Below are 19,497 nucleotides of genomic sequence, written 5' to 3' on the forward strand. Positions count from 1 at the left end.
TCTGGAGTTCACAGCAGGATACTGATGACTAGTCATGACAAGCTAGCAAAACGAAATCAATCAATCAATCAGTGACACTTATAAAGCGCGCTACATACCCGTGGGGTCTCAAGGCGCTGGGGGGGGGGGGGGGGGGGGGGAGCCGCTACTGCTCGAACAGCCAGGTCTTCAGCTTCTTCCTGAAGGAGAGGTGGTCTTGGGTCAGGCGCAGGTCGGTCGGGAGGGAGTTCCAGGTCTTGGCGGCCAGGTGGGAGAAGGACCTTCCTCCTGTAGTTGCTCTTCGGATGCGGGGGACGGCGGCGAGGGCGTGGTTGGCTGATCGGAGGTGGCGTTTGGGAGCGTAGAAGTTGACTCGGCTGTTGAGGTAGCTCGGGCCTTGGTCGTGTAGGGCTTTGTGTGCGTGGGTGAGGAGGCGGAAGGTGATTCTTTTGTTGACGGGGAGCCAGTGAAGGTCTCGCAGATGTCCGGAGATGTGGCTGGTTCGTGGGATGTCGAGGATGAGTCTGGCTGAGGCGTTCTGGATCCGCTGGAGTCTCTTCTGGAGCTTGGCGGTGGTCCCGGCGTAGAGGGCGTTGCCGTAGTCCAGTCGGCTGGTGACGAGGGCCTGGGTGACGGTCTTCCTGGTCTCGGTGGGGATCCACCAGAAGATCTTCCGTAGCATGCGTAGGATGTTGAAGCATGCCGAGGAGACGTTGTTGACTTGCCTGGTCATGGAGAGGGAGGAGTCCAGGATGAAGCCCAGGTTGCGTGCATGGTCTGTCGGTTTGGGTGCGGTGCCCAGGGCGGGAGGCCACCAGGAGTCGTCCCAGGCGGAGGGGGAGGAGCCCAGGATGAGGACCTCCGTCTTGTCCGAGTTCAGTTTCAGGCGGCTGGTCGTCATCCACTCGGCTACCTCTTTCATCCCTTCGTGCAGGTTGGCTCTGGCGGCGGCGGGGTCGTTGGTCAGGGAGAGGATCAGCTGGGTGTCGTCGGCGTAGGAGATTATGCTGAGGTTGTGTTTGCGTACGATGGCCGCGAGGGGGCTCATGTAGACGTTGAAGAGGGTGGGGCTCAGAGATGATCCTTGGGGGACGCCGCAGATGACTTCGGTGGCCTCTGACTTGTACGGTGGTAGGCGGACTCTGTGTTCTCCAGTCGAGGAAGGAGGTGATCCACTCCAGCGCCTTGTCCTGGATTCCGACGTTGCTGAGGCGCCGTACTAGGGTGCGGTGGCAGACCGTGTCGAATGCCGCGGAAAGGTCTAGGAGGATGAGGGCCGCTGTTTCTCCATTGTCCATCAGGGCTCGGATGTCGTCGGTGGCGGCGATGAGGGCGGTCTCGGTGCTGTGGTTGGCTCGGAAGCCGGACTGTGAGGGGTCGAGGGATCCGTTCGTCTCGAGGAAAGCGGCCATCTGCTTGTTGACGGTCTTCTCGATGACTTTGGCTGGAAACGGGAGGAGCGAGATGGGGCGGTAATTCTTGAGGTCGGTGGGGTCCGCTGTTGGTTTCTTGAGTAGGGCGCTGAGTTCGGCGTGTTTCCAGCTCTCGGGGAAGATGGTGGTGTCGAGGGATGTGTTGATGATGTCTCGCAGGTGGGGTGCGATGACAGCGTCGGCTTTGTTGAAGACGTGGTGAGGGCAGGGGTCGGTCGGTGATCCGGAGTGGATGGAGTTCATCGTGCGGATGGTGTCTTCGGTGCTGATCGGGGTCCAGGCGTGGAGGGTGGTGGTGGGGGGTGGTTGTTCGGTCATGGTGTGCGTTGGTTGGTTCTTGAAGCTGTTGTGTATGTCCGCGATCTTGTTGTAGAAGTATGAAGCCAGGGAGTTGCAGAGGTCTTGCGATGGGGTGATGTCGTTGTTTCCTGCGCTGGGGTTGGAAAGCTCTTTGACGATGTTGAAGAGTTCCTTGCAGTTGTGTGCGTTGTTGTCCAACCGGTCCTTGAATGCTGTTTTCTTGGCGGCGCGGATCAGCTGGTGGTGTTTCCGGGTGGCAAGTTTGAAGGAGGTCCTGTTGTCCGGTGTCGGTTCCCTTCTCCAGACTTTCTCGAGGGCTCGGCAGTTCTTCTTGGAGCTCTTGAGTTCGTCGGTGAACCATGGGGCTTTCTTGCTGCCGGGTCTGCTGGGTGGGGTCCTCAGTGGGGCGAGTTCGTCCGCGCAGTTGCTGATCCACTTCGTGAGGTTGTCGGCGGCCTGGCTGGGGTTCGCTGAGCTGGCAGGAGGGTGCTGGCTCAGGGAGGTGGCGAGCTGGTCTGCTGTGATCTTGTTCCAGCTTCTGCGGGCGGTCTGTTGCTGGTGGTGGTGGGTCGTTGTTTTCTTGAAGGTGAAGTGGACGCAGCTGTGGTCCGTCCATTGAAGCTCTGTGGTGTGGCTGAAGTTGATGTCCTTGCTGGATGAGAAGACAGCGTCGAGTGTGTGTCCGGCGAGGTGGGTGGGGGTGGACACCAGTTGCTTGAGTCCCAGGTTGGTGAGGTTGTCGAGCAGGGTGCTGGTGTTGCGGTCGTTGTGGTTCTCCAGATGGAAGTTGAGGTCTCCCAGGAGGATGTAGTCAGCGGAGGGGAGGGCATGTGGGCTGACGAAGTCGGCGATGTCCTCGCTGAATTGTGTGCGTGGTCCAGGGGGTCGGTAGATCAGGGTGCCTGAGGGTGGTGTTCGGGTTGGTGTGGATCTGGAAATGCAGGTGTTCGGCGGTGGTCAGGGAGCTGTTGGTGCTGGTCGTGAGACGGATGGTGCTCCTGTGGATGATGGCGATGCCTCCTCCCATCTGGTTGGCGTTTCGGTCCCTCCGGACGATCTTGTAGCCCTCTGGGATGGCGATGGCGATGTCGGGAGCTGAAGAGGCGTTCATCCAGGTCTCGGTGAGGAAGGCAACGTCTGGAGCTGTGGTGTCGAGGAGGTTCCAGAGTTCGATGGCATGTCTGTGGATGGAGCGGGTGTTGAGCAGGATGCACTTGAGGTGGGTACTGCTGGTGTAATAATTGCATTGCAATTATATTTATATAACGCTTACTACCCCCAGACTAGGTGTTTAAGCAATTTTCGGCAAGTAGCCCAATACTACGGACATAGTCAAATTTTAGTTCATTTGAGCAGAAGAAATGAGCATGTTAGTTGAACTGAAAAGGATAATGGGGGACAGAAGAGGGAAGTCTAGAAAGTGTTTAATGGGAGATCATAGTAGTAAGATTAGTTTTGGGATGAGTCAAAGGAGGGATAGGTGAGGGAAGAACTTAGACTGGTTTTGGAAATTATAGTATTAAAATGAGGTTTGAGGGTGTTCCAAGGAGGGCTAGATGAGGGAAGAGTCTAGAAAGAGTTATTTTGGAGCTCACAGTAGTTGAATGAGGTTTGGGATGAGTCAGAGTGGAGGTAAAGGGTATATTAAAAGGGGTATAGGGTGAAATATAGGTTAGTGCATTAGAGACAACATGGCTAAAATATTCGCAAAGAAGAACTCTTGAATAAGTAAGACCTATTGGCTTTGCCAATGCTTATTTTAATTTAACTTCATGGTCCGCTACTATTATGGCAGGAGCATCTGCCATTTTTACTTCATGCTTAATTGTGCCATTTTAGAGGTACCGTATTGGAAGTGCGATCTCTACTCTTTGCACGTTGGGATATGTCATCCATCCACATCTTATTTAACCCCTTCGAGGCGGATGACGAGCCCAGCTCGTAATCACCTTTACCTGCCGTGGGCGGATGACGAGCTGGGCTCGTCATGTAACGCGGCATTTTTGAAAATGCCGCGCACAGCGGGAAAAGCCGCCGCAGCGATGCGGTTAAGACTGGCAGCAGAGAGAAGCGCGGTAAAGGCAAGCCTGTCTGTTTCCCTCTATTATCACACTGTGTCCAGGGTCCATGCCACAGCACAGTCTTTTTTCCGTAGCTGGTAAGCAATGATTTGCACCTGTGTAGCACTGAATCTATTATTTTGCAGTTCCTCACTAATGCAACCAAATATCTACTGCACACGTATATCAAATTTGACGGAATCCAAATATAACATGCATTTCAATAAATGTCTGTGATGGTTAAACCTGTGACTAAGGAAGGCAGTCTGGAAGACTCATTTTGATTCTGCATTTAAAACAGAAACCTGCTTAAGGCGGACTCGCCCCTGGGGCGTGGCCAAGCCAACGGCTAAGATGACTGCTTGGTAGAGAAGCTCCAGGGATTGCACAGGCCCATCCGAAATTCCCCCGAGCAAAGCGGCTCATTCCGTGCTGAAAGTGGCGCAGCGTGAAGAGGAGCTGCACGCCAGGGACCGTTTGCGGGATCACAGATCAGCCTCTTGAAGTTAAAGCGATCTGGGCGAGACCGGGGTGGAGCCTGAGACGCGGTGCCCAGAGCTGCGGCGGAATGGCACATGGACCGGACTCTGAGTGGAAGCGGTGGCGTCCACAGAACCCAGCACCAGTGTGGTGAATCGGAACTGCCCCAGTGTTGCTCTTGGCCCCCCCCCGCGCACCTGCTGCCCGACTGTCGGCCCGTCTCCTTGACCCCCATTTTGTAAGTGCCGCCGTGCGGGAGGACAGGGCCCGGATGCTGCAGCGATTGGGGGCTCGGGCGGCGGCTGGGCATTGGGGAGGCGGGGGAGGGAGACTCTGTGAGCACAGGGCAGGCGGAGTGAAAGTGCGGCCAGCTCTAACACGCAACAACTTGCTGCCACACTGCCCGACAACTTCTAGCCCGCAGCAGTCCTGGGCCTGCAATTGCACCCTGTTCATGTGAGGCGCCTCCGCAACATGCACAGCGCCACGGAATGAGTAATTACACTGCTGAGCCAATGACCGTGAAGTGCCAGGAATAACCTCAATGTCTGCCCTTCCACCACCAGCCTCACCCCCTGCAAACCTTCCAGAAATTCTTGTGAAGGAGCGTGCTCGGCTATGATCCACACTAGAGTTCCAGTGCATAAATCTACGCCAGGAGAATGCCATTTTGTAGTCCTGTGCTCTGCTAAGACAGCCATAAGCAAGCCCCCATATAGAAGATAAGTCGCAACCCACGGTGCATGACCACAGCATTTGTTACACTACTGGGGCCTGTTGGTATTTGCTCCTGCCGAGACAGCACCACTCCTGGCACAATTGATGAGGCATGGGACGGAAGAATCCCAAACAGAGAATCCTTCCTTTTAAGTGGCAGAAAATCCCTCCCTGGAACCCTCCGAAGTGGCCAATAACATGCATACCATGGAGCACTCTGCAACTGTTGCTACTCTGCTTCAGGAAATGAGGGCTGGATTCAAGACTCTTGACTCTCGCTTCAACACCTTAGATAAGAACACAGCAGACGTGGGGTGGCCAAAATACAAGTCCACGATCGGCAGCTGGATGTTGCATATCAGACATCGTAGACGGGACCGTGCAGTCCCTTAAGAGGCTGGAATGATTGCTAAAGGAGGTAGCTATCAAAAATGAAGATTTGGAAGCTTGAAGTCGCCGCAATAACGTCCGCATTATGGGAGTTCCGGAGAAGACAGCCACGGGCCGGATGGATCAATTTGTGGAGAAGTTGCTCACTGAACTGTTTGGCAGAGAAATTCTTACGCCTGGCTTTGTGGTAGAAAGAGCCCACTGATCACTAGGCCCCAGTCCCAATTCCCCCGCCCCCCCCCCCGACCCATAATAGCACGCCTTCTTAATTTTAGAGACCGAGACACTGCACTAAGGCTACCGAGGGAACGCGGAGAGGTGAACTGGCAGGGGTCGGAATTGACCTTTTATCCTTCACTGCTATGGTACAGGAAGCCAATGGAGTGAAGGCCACACTACGGAATCTAGGTCTCAAATATGGCATGCTCTTCCCGGCAAGACTGTGGGTGGATGTGGGTGGCAGGTCCAGTCTCTTCGACACGCTAACTGAGCCGCAGGAATTCTTCCGGACATACAGGCAGAAAAACATACCGGACACCGCAGGGGAGGATCTCTATCCTCCCCGCCACACCGCAGCTCAGATACTTATTTGCTTTAAATGTACTTATGTATTCCACTGGGAAAGTTTATTGTATATTTCGTTCCTATTACACTTGGCCTGTCTTACCCCGTGCTGTCACCCCCATGGTGTATCAGTTTAGTTGGTGCTATGTCGGCTCAGCAGATGGTTCCTTTGTGTGTCAGGTTTGAGTATTCACTGTGGGTTGGCCTCCTTTGGGTTGGAAGGAGGCTAGGGGGGGGCGGAAGGGGATGGTAAATTTCAATTGTCTGTTTTCACACCTTAATTCAACATGGTTAGATATAACAGGACAAGAAACACTTTCCCCTGCGGGCACGAGTAGGTAATATCGTTGGCCCCTCTGCGCTAACCTTGATGTCCTGGAACGTCAGATCTCAACGATAATCGCAAGCGTAGGCAGGTGCTGCATTATTTACTCCGACAACATAAATATAGAATACCTGCAGGAGACGCATTTGCCCCCCACCAACGCACAGCGATTTGGCACTAGTTGGGGCACCCATAGGTTCTTTGGCAATTAGCCTTTGTGATGACCTTCGTGAACCAGAAGGCAGATACATTCTAGTTGTTGGTTCTCTGTGTGGCCACAGAACTGCACTGATTAACGTCTACGCCCAGAATTTTATTTATTTATTTATATTTATTGAGCGCGACGGCTACCCAAAAAGGGTTTCCCGGCGCTAGAAGATACTGAACCAAGAGGGCAGGAGAAAGTCTCAGGGAAGAGACCGGAGCAAGTTACTGGTTGAATAGCCAGGTCTTGATGGCTTTGCGGAAATGATTGTAGCGAGTTTCCAAACGAAGAGGTTGCGGGAGGGAGTTCCAGAGCTTGGGGCCTAGAAGGGAGAAGGATCTACCTCCCATCCTTGCTCGGCGTGTTTTGGGGACACAGAAAAGGCCCTGGGTGGAGGATCTCAAGCAGAATGTAGATGCACCTGAATTTTTCCACACAGTAGGCACTCAACTTGCAAAATATGCGCCTTAGAAGAAGCTACTGAGTGGAGACCTTAACTTATTAATTGACCCAGTGTTGGACAGTACTTCCTGTGCCCAGACTCCAAGTCGCGGGCGTGGTAAGCCCTGAAAGGCCTCTGCGACAAATACACCCTGGTTGATATCTGGTGGAGCCGCAAACCCACTATTCTAGCCACCATAACACCTGGACCAGGATGGACTATTTGCTGCTATCCCCCAACGTCAGTAACTGGTTTGAATCCCACAGGACACGCCCTCGAACATACTCTGATCACTCCCCGATGGTACTACACTTGAAACTCCAACGACCGGAGGGATACGAAAGGCAGTGGCGCTTCCCGGGCAGAGCACTGCAAGATGACGTATTCAAGGCAGAGGTGCAAGAAGCAATAGAAGACTATTTTGTGCTTAATACTGGTTCGGTTGACACTAGAGCGGTGCTATGGGAGGGCTTTAAAAGCAGTAATTAGAGGAGTCTGCATTGCTAAGCATGCCGGAGTGCTCAAAGATCTCCGCAACACGATGACCTGTATTGAACGGGATATCGCAATGTTTGATTCCCAATCCTTGGTGTCCTCGACCCCAGACAATCAGGCAGCAAGCCTCTCTTCTGTCTGAGTACAGAGACACTGCGGCTCGGCGTTATGGGGAGGGAGAAAGACCGGGGAGGGTGCTGCCATAAATGCTGAGGCCACTGTATTGTAAATCATACATTACGGAGCTACATTCGGCGACACGCTCAACACTACATCCACTATCCGGGACGAATTCTTAGATTATACAACCCTCTATACCTCTAGGACGGGGCCTGATCACACTGCCCGGACAGATTATCTTGAAGAAATCGCATTAGTGTATTTGGAGAAGTATATGCAAGACTTCATGGCGAAACCAAAAATCAGTAGAGGACGTAACACTTGACCATTGACACCATCCACGGCTCCACCGCCCCAGGGTTGGACGGTTTCACAGGAGACTTTTAGAAGGAATTCAAGGATCTTTTGGCCCCGCAGCTCATTGAAGTTTATGAGTAAGCAATAGAAAAGCAGATAATCTCTCTCCCCCCCCCCCTCTCCGCCTACCCTCCCCCCCCCCACCCCACCACGTTCCGGGAGGCAGTAATAATCCTCCTCCTCAAGCCCAGGAAAAGACCATAGACAATGCGGCTCTTATCGCCTGTAATCCTTACTCAACCTAGACTACAAAATGTTGGCAAAAGCCTTGGCTAACAGACTGTCTCAATTAATGGAGTACATTATCTCCCCGGTACAGTCGGGCTTTGTCCTGCATCGGTCTACTTCCCTGAACCTACCCTCACTGTTCGCGGTGCCCAACAGAATACAACCAGACTCCCCTGCGGCCGCTATATTTTTGGATACAGAAAAAGCGTCGGACTCCTTGGAGTGGCCCTTTCTCCTTTAAGTAATGAGACGCATGGACTTACCCTTTGGCTTAATCGCCGTGGTAGCTCTATTGTACAACAGCCCAGTGGCGCAACTGTTTGAATGGCACCCTTTCCAGACCCTTTAGGCTATCTCGTGGGACTCTACAAGGTTGTCCCTTGTCCCCACTCGTGTTTATCTTCGCAATGGACCCACTGATAAGGCATTTTCAGGAACGTCACATGCACAGAGGGTTGCAGCTCAACACTGGTCCCCTTCTGGTTTCCCTCTAGGCCGATGACACTATCCGATATGTCCGAGAGCCACAGATTAATCTTGCACCCCTCTTAAGGGAAATCATTAGCTTTGGTAGTTTCTCGGGGCTGGGTATGAACTGCCATAAGTCCATTATATTTCCATTAACTACAGGAGCGACACAATGGGAGTGTTAGTTCTCCCTCGAATGGTGCCATGACTCGGTAAAATACCTTGGGATACACGGCCACCGTGAGACCACTCACATTATTAGTTTAAATTATGGCCAGGCCGTTCACAAACTAGAGAACAGATTGGTAAATGGCTGAGGTTACCATTGTCGTTAGCAGGTCGGGTGGCAATTCTGAAAATGGTAGTCCTTACCATATTTTTATATATTTTTGATACCATTCCTATTCCACTTACAGACGTCTTTTTCGCACACTGTGTTCGCACCTGGTCTGGTTGGTATGGGGAGGGAGACGACCACGCATTCGCTGGTCAATCCTAACGCTACCGTATAACAGAGGGGGGTATAATGTCCAAGACTACCAACTGTATTTAATGGCACTTCTGTATGCCCACGCCTGGTATCACCCAGATGCACGTATACGGTTTCTCCTACTAAAAGCGGACCTTGTACTCCCGGACAAACTATCCGCAGTACTCCCTAGAGGATTCCCTCGAGACAGATGTGATATACAGACAGGTTCTACCACCTCCTCGGCTTGGGGAAAATGGAGGCAGTTCACCGGCGCTGTGCATCTATATTCTTCCCCTCTTCACCTGCCAAACGCTAGATGGTTCACACACACAGAAGAGGACCTGGTGCAGCGCACACCGACTACACTTGACATTAACAAAATAGCTGATCTATTTCCCATGGGGCATGTTTTCTCCCTAGATGAGGACGCTATGGTGGCAGGTTGTGGTTTCATGACGCGATTCATCATGGCCCGTGTAAGGTCGGCTCTGCGGGCCACATTTCCCACATTCCCTACCGAGCTGGACTCATTTCTCCCACTTACATTAGTGATAGAGCCCGACAGTAGGTCGACATATATGGGACACCAAATTTCTTCAAGCCTGGGAGGCAGATATTGGGGGGCCAATAACGGACGACCAATGGGCAAAGTGCAGCGAGGCCACTAAAGAAATGTCCCTCAATAGTAGACACAAACTGGTTCACTAAGTTTCTGCGCCGAGCCTACTTTACTCCTACTATGGCACACACTGTAGACGCCACCAGGTCCCATTCATGTTTGAAATGCGCCGCACTACATGCAGATTTCATACATTTAGTTTGCTCTTGCCCCCGATTGCAGGCTTACTGGATGGGCGTACACACTACCCTGGGGAAAATAATCAGCATCCCTCTGAATCCTGTCCCTGAGATTGAGCTGTTAGAATACACAGTACAGATCCCCAAAAAAGTCAAATTGGCCTCCTTAGGACTCATTTTGGCCAAAAGAGAGGTTGCCATACATTGGGGCCAGAAACCTGCTCCCTAATTGCAGGACTGGTTACAAAGTCTTGCATATTGCAATATTCATGCCGAATGTTATGCCAGCTTGATGCCATTGACATACCGTCCCAGAGACATATTGAGTCAGTTCAGGGACTATGTTGCTGCTCATAAACAAGCTTCAGACACACAGACAGAAAAAGGCATTGTACCGGAGTGAGTGGGATGAACGGGTGGATCTTATATAATGTAGCCGGATTGGTCAAGTGTTCGGTATGAAGTGCCCATGTGAGATTTAGGGATGTCGGGTTGGGAGAGGTGTGGCGAGGGAAGCTACGCAGCAGGGGTGTTGAGTTGGGCTAAACGCAAGTTTCATATTATGGGATGAGTGTAGTAGGAGACCATGTTATTAATACTGCCATGATTAGGACTGCCATTGAACTACTAGGTGTGGGAATTAGAATAGGTATATTTCTTGTTTGTGATGATATGTAAACGATGTTTAAATGATCGGAAAATAAAGTATTAAAAAAAAGCGGACTCTCCCCCGATCTTATATTCTTCCTGGTTATTCTTTCAAATAAGCCAAAGGAACCTTGAGATTTATAATACATTTTTTGTCCCCTCGTGGGCTCTCAAGTTAATTTAATATATCCTCAATAGGTTTTTCAAAATTTCAATAAAAATGAATCAAATGAAATGGTATTAATTTACAGACTCAGGCCCTGTGAAGAACATTATTACTTCAATACTGCGGTCGATCTCTCTAGTCTAGAAACTAACAATTTTCTCTTGCTTTAAGATTTTGATCCCCGTGTGGACAGGGTATCTGACAAGGAAGCCAAAGAGTTGCTATTTATTCAGCCTTTGATTTGCTTTAACGTGTACATGTACCAACTAACTCGGCAGGCCATATTCATGGCCATATTCATGTCCATATCCATATCTACTCCTGCCAAGCTTAAGTCAACACTGTTTCTACTTTAGAACGTACATACATGGACCACAATGCAATTTTAATCCAGTCACCAGTTGGGTGCCTTTTCTTCACTACTAAGGGCCTCTTTCAAACCACAAGCTGAAAGAAAACTCAAGGCAGCATTTTGAAAAAGAGCCTTTTCATTCAAAGGCTTTTGTTAAATCCAACAAAGTGGAGTCAATGAAACCCTACACGGAGTCAAATTCACCAGTAAGCTTGTTTATTTTCTAAATCACTGAAGCTTTAATCGTCTAAACTTTGCACCAAATCCAATGCTAAAGGTACTCAAAAACTTACCCAGTTAGCAATGACCTCACACATCATCATAAACCTCTCTGGCTCAGTCTACCACTTTAACAACAAATTGACATCTTAAATGCCCTTACCTGTGGCCGTTGTTTGTGCTGTGTCTGGCTCTGTGTCTGTGTCTGTTCCCAGCTTCCCCGGGCTCGGTTTGCCCCCACCGAGGTCATCATTTACAGTATATACAAAGAACAGTATTTACAAAGTAGAATTCTGTAAAGGAGATGAAGGCTATATTACCAAACACTGCAAAAAGTCACATAAGCAAAAGGCTGCAAGCAATCTGAATAACAATATTAAGGAAAGCTATAAGTTTCATGATGGAAAAAACAAAATTAACCCAACCTCTGCACTGTTTATAGATACTTGAGACAATAGCTACATGTGTGCACAGACACTAAATATTATGTTGCACACCAAATTTATTTAGATAGTGCCCAAGTGGCAATTCCAGTCACTGGTGCTGCAGCTTAGAAACCTCCCGCAGTAAAGAAGAGTCCATTACAGACTTGCACATTAACTATATTACACAAGCAAAATTGTGGCGGAATTTACCCTTCAATGCGAAGGCAACTTGCACAATCCCGAAGAGCAGGGATGGGTCAAGATAAACAATGTTGCCCCCATCATGCAATACTACAAATATTCCATATTTTGTAGCCCCCTAAGCATGCTAATTAATAAATAAGCTGAGCTTGAACCACGTACGTACAAGCTTTGGGATACTTCATACCTACAATATAATAAGGAAAGAGTTCTCCGTTTTCATTATGAACTGATCTGGTGTGCATACTGCAGTCAATTGCTAACTAACTATGAAGTATACCCACAGAAGCCAGGCAGATGCTGCTACCCATTCATCAAATAAGCCAAAATCGGTCTGGTGGTACACTTGACGATGTGCTAAGGAAGCGAACTTTCACCCGTGATTAATAAATGAGAACACGCGCTGGGAATGTCTCTGGCTGTTCAGCTCCTTGGCATGTGTCAATCAAGAATATGTGTGCTCTTTACATTTATGAAGCCTATAAACATTTTAACATGAAGTTCAATCCATCTGTAAAGCAGTTTCTGGGAGGGGGGCGTGGCCAACAGCCGAACATGGTGGACGTGAGTTAGAAGAGCTCCGTCCTAGCTACCCCTATAATCCTGGCAACTATCCTGTGTTAGTGGGATCTGGCCCCTAACCCCCTCACCTGATACTCGCCGAGCCTGATCTGCGCTGCGGGGGCCTGGCTGACGGCGCCGGGACCCTGATAGAGAGCTGCCGACTAAGGACGTCGCACACAGGAAGAGAGGCCTACTGCTGCCCAGGAGACCGCGGCCCACAGTGGTCTGGTGGGCGGACCGGAAGTGCGGCGCGCACGGCTGTGTGGAAGCGCCGAGCACGGCGGAGTGGACCCTGGGGCACTGACCGCACCGGAGCAACACCAACGATCACACTGCTACCGCGACACCCGCGGATTGACCGGCAGAGGTCGGAACGTGCTGGGAAGCCGCCAGCGGCTAGTGGGGTCTGAACCCGGAGCACGGTGGGACGCGCGGAGCTTGAATTACGGCCGGCGCCTGACACACGGAGCTATCCGCTGCAGAGGGCCACGACCAGGAAATAGACAGGCCTGAACGAGGTGAGCGGGGATGGTGATGGCCGGATCGGGCGGGACGGCGGACCACGGCACAGGCAGTGTCTGACGCCCGGAGGAGCACAGCGAACCCCACGAGCAGGGAGGCGGCCGGAGCCGCTGGCGGGGGTCACGCGCCTGCTGCTGAGGAGGGTCGGTCCTTGCTAGGCGGGCCTGCATGTCGGCCTAATGGATATTGGGGTGCGCAGTCTGCCACGCACCGGAGGGACAGCTTCCTGGACGGCCGGCTCCAGTGATAGCGCCGTATGGGCTGCAGCGATGGTGGCCTGTCCCTGAGGGTAGTGGGAATCCCATTCAAGCGTCAATAACGCCGGAACAGTTACACCTCATCCCAGGGCTGAAGGGGGCTAATCACCAGTCAGTTACTGGAGCCACGCGATAGATTTGCGGACTGGCTCGGACCTGCAGAAACCCGGACACCCTTGACCCGGAGGGCTTATCACCTTGCGCTCCACGCCACTCAGGACGCGACACTACACCTGGCTTGGCTGAGAGGTGGGTCGGAGATCCTGGACTGACCACTGGCGTGCCTGGCGCCGCTGGTCGCACGGTGGGCCGAGGCATCAGACTACCCCCTGAGGTACACAATTACACGGCGCTACCCACACCTGGCCCTGCGGTGAGAGACCGGAAATAGTAGGGGAAGGAAGACAGGGCGACGACATACCGCCCGCGGTGTAACTGGTGGAGGTGCGAGATGGGGCGGCACAGAATTCCTCGTGGGGGCGCGCAGGCGTCTGGATCGGAGGACCCGCTGGCATCCTCAAATGACGACGCGATTCCGCCCACGGGTACTACCTCCCAAGAGGCTAAGTTGGACCTCATACTGTCGGAGATCCGGGCATCCAGAGAGGCTCTCGAAATTCGTATGGATACGATGTCAACCGGCCTGCCGCTACTTAAAGACGATCATAAGAAGCTGGCGGAGAAAGTGTCGGAGCAGAAACTCGCACTTGCCGATTTGATACCCCAGCAAACGGAACACTCCACGAGATTGGAAAATCTGGAGAAGCAAATGCAACACCTGAGGGAAAGAGTTGACGATGCGGAAGGGCGCTCGAGACGCAACAATGTACGCATCTTGGGCGTGCCGGAACGGAGTGAGGGGAAAAATCCGACCCGCTTTGTGGAGGAATGGCTAAAGACCGTAGCAGACCCGGCGGACCTCACCCAGATATACAGCGTGGAAAGGGCACACAGAGTCCCTCCCAGACCACCGAAGCCGGGGGCTCCCCCTCGCCCCTTGATAGCACGCCTGCTCCACTTTAGGGACAGAGACGCCATCCTGCAGGCCGCAAGGGAAAAAGGCCCCATAAAATTTGAGAACCACTCAGTATCCATATACCCAGACTTCACGCAAGCAGTGCAAAGGGCCAGAGCTTCTTTCTGGGGAGTGAAGAAATTATTGCGGGAGCGAAATATAAAATATGCCCTGTTCTACCCGGCACGCCTCAGAGTCATTCACGGCCACAGAACTTACTTTTTTGACAATCCGGAGGAGGCTTCGGAGTGGCTGGAGGTTACGCTCACCCCGGTGCACCCCTCACACGGAGAACAGGAGGTGCCGGAAACACAGAGGACGGACAGCCAGACAGAGCCCCAGGGTCGCCCTAGTCACCCGGACACGGAGGGGGCCGACGTGGGACATCCAGGCCAGGAGGAGGGAGAAAACGGCTCGGCAGCGGTAGCACGACTAACCACCAACGCACTGGCGGAACATGACGAGCACAACGGATCTCCATCGGAGAGCCGGACGAGTTCCCACACAGCGGCCTCGGACACGGATGGAAGCATTCAGCTGTTTCCCCAAATTACTGCACAGATGGCAGCAGACATGTGATCGTAACCCCTGCAGCGACGGACAAGTAAAGTAGCGGATGCTCACATTTGACAAAGGGAAGGGGGGGGGGGAACCAGGTACCTGGGACACCTTTGAACCTAGGGGACAATGGTTACGAGACTTTTGAACCTACTTTGTTGTGAATGTTTGACTGGGCTCACACCTCCAAGCCTAGGCACGGTTCCAAGATTTCTATACCCATGTTGGGTGTTACGGTTTGGTCCTCTGAAGTTGTAGAGGGGGACCTGAGAGTTGGGGTGATGTTTGCAAACGTGGCACTAAAAACTTCCATTTTGTGGTCAATGATGATATGGACAATGGTTTTGGAACATTTTGAGGATATCCAGGGTAATGTCGTCCCCTAATGATTATGTGGTCTGCACTTGGAATGTACGGGGACTGGGCTCAGTACACAAAAGGCACAGAGTTCTGGCACAACTGCGTAGGCGGAGGGTACACATAGCATTCCTGCAGGAGACGCACCTGAATGAATCAGAGGGGGCCAAAATGTTGCGGAAATGGAGGGGCCAGCTCCTCGCCACTAAGTACTCTGCATTTTCCCGGGGGGCGGCCATTTGGATTAGCAACTCTGTCCCGTTTAAGCTCATTGACTCTAAGATAGACAGGGAAGGCCGCTACGTGCTTGCTAAGGGATTGCTGAATGGTGTGTGTGTGGTGCTTGGCTGCTTGTATGCCCCGAACGTGGGGCAATCGCAGTTCTTTGTGGACCTGGGTGGAGCACTAACGGATTGGGTGGAGTATGACTGGATTATAGGTGGAGACTGCAACGCGGTACTGGACCTCACGCTCGACAGATCCCACCCCCCTCTGCACGCAGCTGAGAGTAGGAAACAGGCAGAGGCATTGGCACATTGGGCTGAGGGATGGGACCTAGTTGACTCGTGGCGGGCTCTACATACAGCACACAGGGAATACACATTCTACTCCCCACCACACAACCTCCACACCAGGATAGATCGCATCTTTTGCTCCAAGACACTTACGCCGTCAATTGTGCAGGTAAGACATATGGGGAAGACGCTCTCGGACCACAACCCGGTGGAATTGTCCCTATCATGGGGAAGAATACCTACCCCGATACCGACATGGCGGCTGTCCCCAGGCCTCCTCGAAGACTCGATTTTTAAGTCCACCCTATCAGATGCTACCACACACTACTTCACGGAAAACACGGGTTCAGCAAGCTCCAGGAAAGTCGAGTGGGACGCTTTCAAGGCGACCATTCGCGGGGTGGCCATGGGCACCAAGGTAGGCATCAAACACCAGGTACTGAGGAGCCTGCGAGAGATAGAAAGCGGTTTAACGGCACTGGAAATTGAGGCCGCAGGCACGGGCGGCGCCCTCACACAACTACAGGAGGCTAATATACGGTATGCAGAACTCCTAGAGGAGTTGAGGGTTCTCGACTAGGGAATACACCACACGACAACACGCACAGGCGGACAGGGCGGGTGCGCTGCTGGCGCGCCTGACAAGGGACGCGCCGGCAGCTACCCCTATCATGGAGATCCAGGGGCCCTCAGGGGACTTAGTGCAAGGGCAGCGGGAAATCAACGAGACGTTCCGGCGTTACTACGCTGCACTGTACGGCCCGCACCCTCCACTCTCGGAACCGACGTTAGAGGACTTCTTCTCCGATGTATGCGTTCCTCAACTGAGCGCGGCGCATGGCGTGGAACTGGCGAAACCCATTACGGTAGCGGAAATTAGAATGGCGATTAGGGCTCTGCCTAGAAACAAGGCACCCGGGTCAGATGTACTCCCGGCGGAGTTTTACTTAACATACATAGACCTACTGGCCCCCCGCCTGCATGCAGTGTATAACGAGGCACTGAAAAGCGATGGCCTACCCGACACGACACTGCAAGCCCTAACTGTCTCCCTTCAGAAACCGGGTAGGGATGCTTTGAGACCTGACAACTACAGACCACTATCACTTTTGAACACTGACTCCAAAATACTCAGTAAGATACTGGCGGTGCGCCTGTCTCAACACATCCAAGAAATGGTACACCCCGATCAATGCGGGTTCGTCCCGAACAGGAGCACAGCACTAAATCTGAGAAGGCTCCACCAACTAATGTCTCCCACCGCAGGGGGAAGTGTCACCGAGGGTTGTATCTCGCTGGACCTACGGCAGGCGTTTGATACACTCAGATGGGACTACATGTTCGCGGCCATGACCAAATTTGGGTTGCCCACCGGATTTATAGACTGGGTATCTCTGTTGTACCGGAAGCCTACGGCACGGGTTCGGACCAACAACTGCATCTCTGATCGGATAGACATAGCGAGAGGCACAAGGCAGGGGTGCCCTCTCTCGCCACTGCTGTTTATAATCGCCCTGGAGCCCCTAATGCTGAAAGTCCGAACCATGGCGGCTGCGGTGGGGATTACTAGGCTCAATACCCATCATGTCATATCGGCGTATGCCGACGACATACTGCTCTTCCTCAGAGACATAAATAACCCAGTGACACCGCTGCCGCGGGTCTTTGAGGCTTTCCGCGAGTTATCGGGCCTCACCATTAATGAGACAAAGTCGTATGGGTTTGGCTTTCGGGGCCCGGTGGCGGGAACACATGTTCAGTTTCCGCCGCACTGTTTCCAGGTGGCGCCTGTAACATTCAAGTACCTGGGTCTCCAGATATACCGGCAACCACAGGACCTGCTGGACGGGAACCTGGGGCGAGCACTGACCAACCTTACTGCTCGGGTACAGTTCTGGACTACTTTACCGCTATCGGTGGCAGGGAGGGTGGCTATATCAAAAATGGTGGTACTGCCGCGTCTCCTATACTTCTTCACGAATCTACCAATCTCTATCCCTATGCCTTATTTTAAGAAACTTAACACTCTATTGCTCGACCTAATATGGGGGAAGGGCAGGAGACGCATAAGTATGACCCGGCTGCAGCTACCCACGGATAGGGGCGGCTTGGGAGTGCCTGATTTATTCGCTTACAGATGTGCGTGCCAGCTGCAATGGCTAGCTTATTGGTTGGCTGGCCGCAATTTACACGAACTGAACATGACAGAGGACGACAGACTCCGGGGGGACATACATCGGCTGTTACTGCCAGGGGCCAAGGCACCGGCGTCGACTCCACCCCTACTCAAACTGGCCCTCGTGTACTGGAAGAGGGCGGTCAGGTATACAAACGGGCGGTCGAATTATGCACCCTCGATACCACTGCTGGGCATACCGCTGGGGACGGGTCCGATGACGGAAAGAAGACTACGGGTGTGGCAGGAGGCGGGGATAACACAAATCGGGGATTTCTTCTCGGATAACAGGCTATTGCCATATGAGGAATTCGCCAGGCTTCACCAGGCGCCAAGGGCGCTTTTTCTGCAACATGCACAATTGGCACACTACATAGGCACCCATTGGGCGGGGGACGGGGTGGAGCCCACCACCAACACGCTGATCACTATGCAGTACCTCATGGGGGCGGGCGGACACTTGACCAAATGGTTGACTGCTGGGATACGGGAGGGCAGGGCTGACCCCCTACAACCCCTGAAATTGAGATGGGAGGAGGACCTGGAAGTGGCGTTGAGTGTCAAAGAATGGGACCTGGTATTGAAATTGCCGAAGAAAGTGTCTCGGAACCCCAGGTTTAAATTTATACAATTGATGATTATACACAGGGCATACTTGACTCCTCGAAGAATTCACATAATGTTCCCGACTGCGCCCGATACTTGCCCCAGATGCCGGCAGGAAGACGCAGGCATGTTACACATGTTCTGGGAATGCCCTAAGCTGGGACACTACTGGGCCATGATACATCACATACTGAATGATATAGTACCGGATAGACCCTACACATCTGCCTCTTATTGCATGCTGGGGATAGGACACAAAGAGAAAAAGAGAAGTGTGGAGTCCAGATTTGTGGATCTGGCATTGCTAATAGCGAAGAGGTCAGTGGCGATGAGATGGAAGTCGGCGAGGCCGCCAGACATAGAGACCTGGGGCGGGGAGGTGATCAGGTGGGGCAAGGCCGAGGGACAGGAATTAGGCAGGGAAGAGCGTAGAGGCCTTAGGAAACATCCCATCTCAATGGAATGGAACGCCCTACTCATAGAATTCGAGCAAGGTGTGCAGGACCAAGAGGACTAGTATGAGTCTGTTATCTCTCACAGGGGGATACTACGCCCGTGACGTAATGTACAAGGGAGCAGAGTTGCAGACACGCTGGAAATGATCTGATACGCATATATGATGCAAACGGGGATCGGTACCCTACTGGATACAGATTGTACTGTACACATTGATGCAAAACCAATACATTGCTGTTATGTGGAATGTTGAGTGCCGGGGGGGGGAGGGAACGGGGAGGCTTTAAGGGAGTTGGGACGTTAGTGAACGCAGAAAACGGAAAATGTAAATATTTGATATGTATACTGAAATATATGTCACAGCGTGGAGAACTACTGTATGAATGTCTATACAATACACAGTGACCTAACTTGCAAATAAAGAAATTTTCAAAAAAAAAGCAGTTTCTGGGAGCAGTCATCCTTTATTACAGGAGTTCCCAACCTGGGGGGCGACAAAGAGGGACAGCATGTACTGTATGCCGGATAGGAATCCGGCGAGACACTTGTAGGGGGTGCGAACAATCAAGCATTTCATAGGGATGCGTTCGAGCATAAAAAAAGGTTGGGAATCCCTGCTTCAGTCTC

At 52.2% G+C, this 19,497-nt stretch overlaps 1 protein-coding gene across 23 annotated transcripts in view; it reads right to left on the reverse strand.

Moving 5' to 3' along the window:
- UBAP2L (ubiquitin associated protein 2 like) overlaps positions 1 to 19,497 on the reverse strand; it is an 889,182-nt gene that overhangs the window by 848,022 nt on the left and 21,663 nt on the right. For all 23 annotated transcript variants that reach the window (XR_015302630.1, XR_015302632.1, XR_015302629.1 and 20 more), the window contains exon 2: positions 11,382 to 11,511. Coding sequence is in view for 18 of the 23 variants with exons in the window: in XM_086947511.1 (XP_086803637.1) it covers positions 11,382 to 11,471 (90 nt within the window). In the remaining 5 variants the exon portion in view is untranslated. The remainder of the gene's footprint in view (positions 1 to 11,381; positions 11,512 to 19,497) is intronic.

Source organism: Lissotriton vulgaris, chromosome 12, assembly GCF_964263255.1.
Source record: "Lissotriton vulgaris chromosome 12, aLisVul1.2, whole genome shotgun sequence".
NCBI classification, from domain to species: Eukaryota; Metazoa; Chordata; class Amphibia; order Caudata; family Salamandridae; genus Lissotriton; species Lissotriton vulgaris.